The sequence below is a fragment of the Myotis brandtii genome, unplaced genomic scaffold, assembly GCF_000412655.1.
Source record: "Myotis brandtii unplaced genomic scaffold, ASM41265v1 scaffold405, whole genome shotgun sequence".
Classification (NCBI taxonomy): domain Eukaryota; kingdom Metazoa; phylum Chordata; class Mammalia; order Chiroptera; family Vespertilionidae; genus Myotis; species Myotis brandtii.
In genome coordinates, this window is record NW_005365553.1 from 2,385,279 (window position 1) to 2,387,552 (window position 2,274).

General features: G+C 66.7%; 1 protein-coding gene across 1 annotated transcript; it reads right to left on the minus strand.

The window, feature by feature from the left end:
- Positions 1 to 84: 84 nt before the first annotated feature.
- On the minus strand, positions 85 to 2,267 carry LOC102248054 (zinc finger CCCH domain-containing protein 3; the record flags this gene model as incomplete). Its single annotated transcript, XM_014545377.1, has 2 exons — positions 85 to 783; positions 974 to 2,267. Coding segments are annotated over 2 exons (1,347 nt in total), but the record flags the coding sequence as incomplete, so codon positions are not given.
- Between the last annotated feature and the right edge of the window lie 7 nt (positions 2,268 to 2,274).

Here is a 2,274-nt window from a genome sequence, read left to right on the forward strand (position 1 = left end):
CCGGAGGAGCCCGCCCTCTGTGGCTCCGTCACCCGGAGGAGCCCGCCCTCTGTGGCTCCCTTACCCGGAGGAGCCCGCCTCAGGGGAGCGGCAGGTGGGGAGGGCTCTGCTTCTGGGGAAGGCAGTGGAGGAGACCCTGCCCTCCACCATGCCACTGCTGTGTGTGGAGCCCGTGGGCCATGACTACAGATGCCACCGGCCTTTCAGCTCTGACATTAGAGGCAACCGACCTGCTGGTGGGAGGGGCTGAGCCTCAGGAGGCCCCGCCAGCGCCCTGCACCTGCTTTTCCCCAGCAAAGGGATGGTGACGCTGAGGCCCACGGGCAGAATGGAGCCAGGCCTCCCAGGCCCTGAGTGTCTCCCTGGGTAGCCCAGCGAACCTGCCTGGAAGAGGGCTGTGGGCGCCCGGAGCCCCACAGACAGAGGCCCTGGGAGCCTGGCCGGCAGGGGCGGGGCCCGGGCCCTGGTGCTGCAACCCCACCCGCCTGCAATCCTGCCCTTTTTCCTGACAGAAAGGGAAGAGGGTAAAAGTGGACCGAAACCAAAACATTCCCCGAGTCAATCTGTACAGTAAGCGAACCCAAAGCAGCCCCTCCTGCTCGGACTGTTTCCGGGAGGCGGTGCCAATGTGATTCCAGGGCCGCGGCCCCAGGTGCTCCCTCGCCAGCCCTGTTCACCACACCTGGCCATTGTCTTTGTCCAGGAGCAAACACGGGAAATCAGGGACCACTCAGCCCAGCGAGAGCCCTCGCCTGCCCGAGGGGCCTTCCCTGGGAACAGAGGCTGCAGGGCCTCCCATCAGTGCCCGGCCTGCTCCCCGCCTCACCCAACATCGGGGCGAGTTGAAGTGATGAATGCTGCTGGGATTTGGGGAGTACTCACTCGGAAGGGAGCACCCATTCGGAAGGGGGCCCAGGAGCATCTTGGGAGTGAAGGCTGGGAGTGAGGCGGGCGGGGCCTCAGGGAGCCTCACCTGTACGCAGGAGGGGCCTGCAGGCCCCCTCAGCACTGGGCCGGCCGGGAGTCTTGGCGAGCTTGTTGGCTGTCACCCGGTAGAGCACCCCTCCGATACAGCGGTAGCCTCTGTCCCGCCAGCCAGGGGAGCCGAGCTTGACTCTTCCATGGGCAGGGCGAAGGCGATTTAGCACCAGGGACCTGGACAGGGAGAGCCGCCGAGCCCGCCAGGAAGGCAGGGAAAGGGGGAAGGGGGATGCGCTGAAAGGCGACACCGGGGTCTTCTTGATGATGGGGTACCGGGTCTTGATCACTCTGCTGGTGGCCGGGGCCAGCAGGGCGTTCAGGTTGGAGGCTTCCTTGATGGGGAGGTGGGCGTGGCCAAGAGGCAGGCAGCACAGCCGGTGCCGGGTGACCTGCATCAGGCCCTTGGGGGGGGTCTTCTTCTGGACAGGGCCGCTCCTCCCCCGCAGGGCCTGCCTCCTGCGCAGGCTGAACTGGCTCTTGGCGGTGGCAGTTGGCGGGGGGCTGCTCTTCTTGTCCCCAGGAAGGTTGGCGCTCCCCCGCCTCTTGACGATCTTGGTGCGGCTCTTCACTTTGTAAGCCCAGAGCCCTGGGGTCTCACTGAAGAGGGGCTTCAAGCCACTGGGTCCCACTGCTGGCTTGTCCCCCGGGGGGGACCTAGAAGGGACTGGAGAGAGCTGGAAGGCATGGTCCTTGCTGCCAGCCTCCGACTGCCAGCGGAAGGAGGAGCAGGAGGAGGCCGAGGGGCTGGAGGCCTTCCATTGGTACTGGCTGCGGAGAGCCCCCGCGGGGCACACGGCCGTCTTCTTGGGTTTGGTCTCCGGCTCGGCTCTGGGCGGCAGCTTCTCGGCTCGCTCCGCTGTACACACATTCTCCGCAGCTGCTCTATCGGCTCTCCTGTCCCCAAGGAGCTGTGCAGCACAGCCGGCCACAGGGTGCGCGCTCACCTTCACGGTCAGGGCCACGGAAATGGCGCTCTCACTGACCGTCCGCCGGGACTCCGAGAGGCTGTCGCTCAAGCTGCTCACAGACTTCACCACCCGGGGCTTGCCGGCCTCCTCCTGGAAGACCAGCTGGCAGTCCTCTGTGCTGTCGGCCCCCTCGGCCCTTCCTGGCTTTGAGGGCGGGCGCTGCCGGCCAGGGGGCTCGCCCTCCCCTCCCCGAGGCCTGCGGTCGCTCCAAGGAGGGTCCTCATATTCTTTCGAGGAGCCCCGGGGGGCACCTGCAGCACCAGCCACGCTGGGCTGGGACGGGGGTTTGATCGTGATGACCATGCTCTGGTCAGCACTGAGCTGG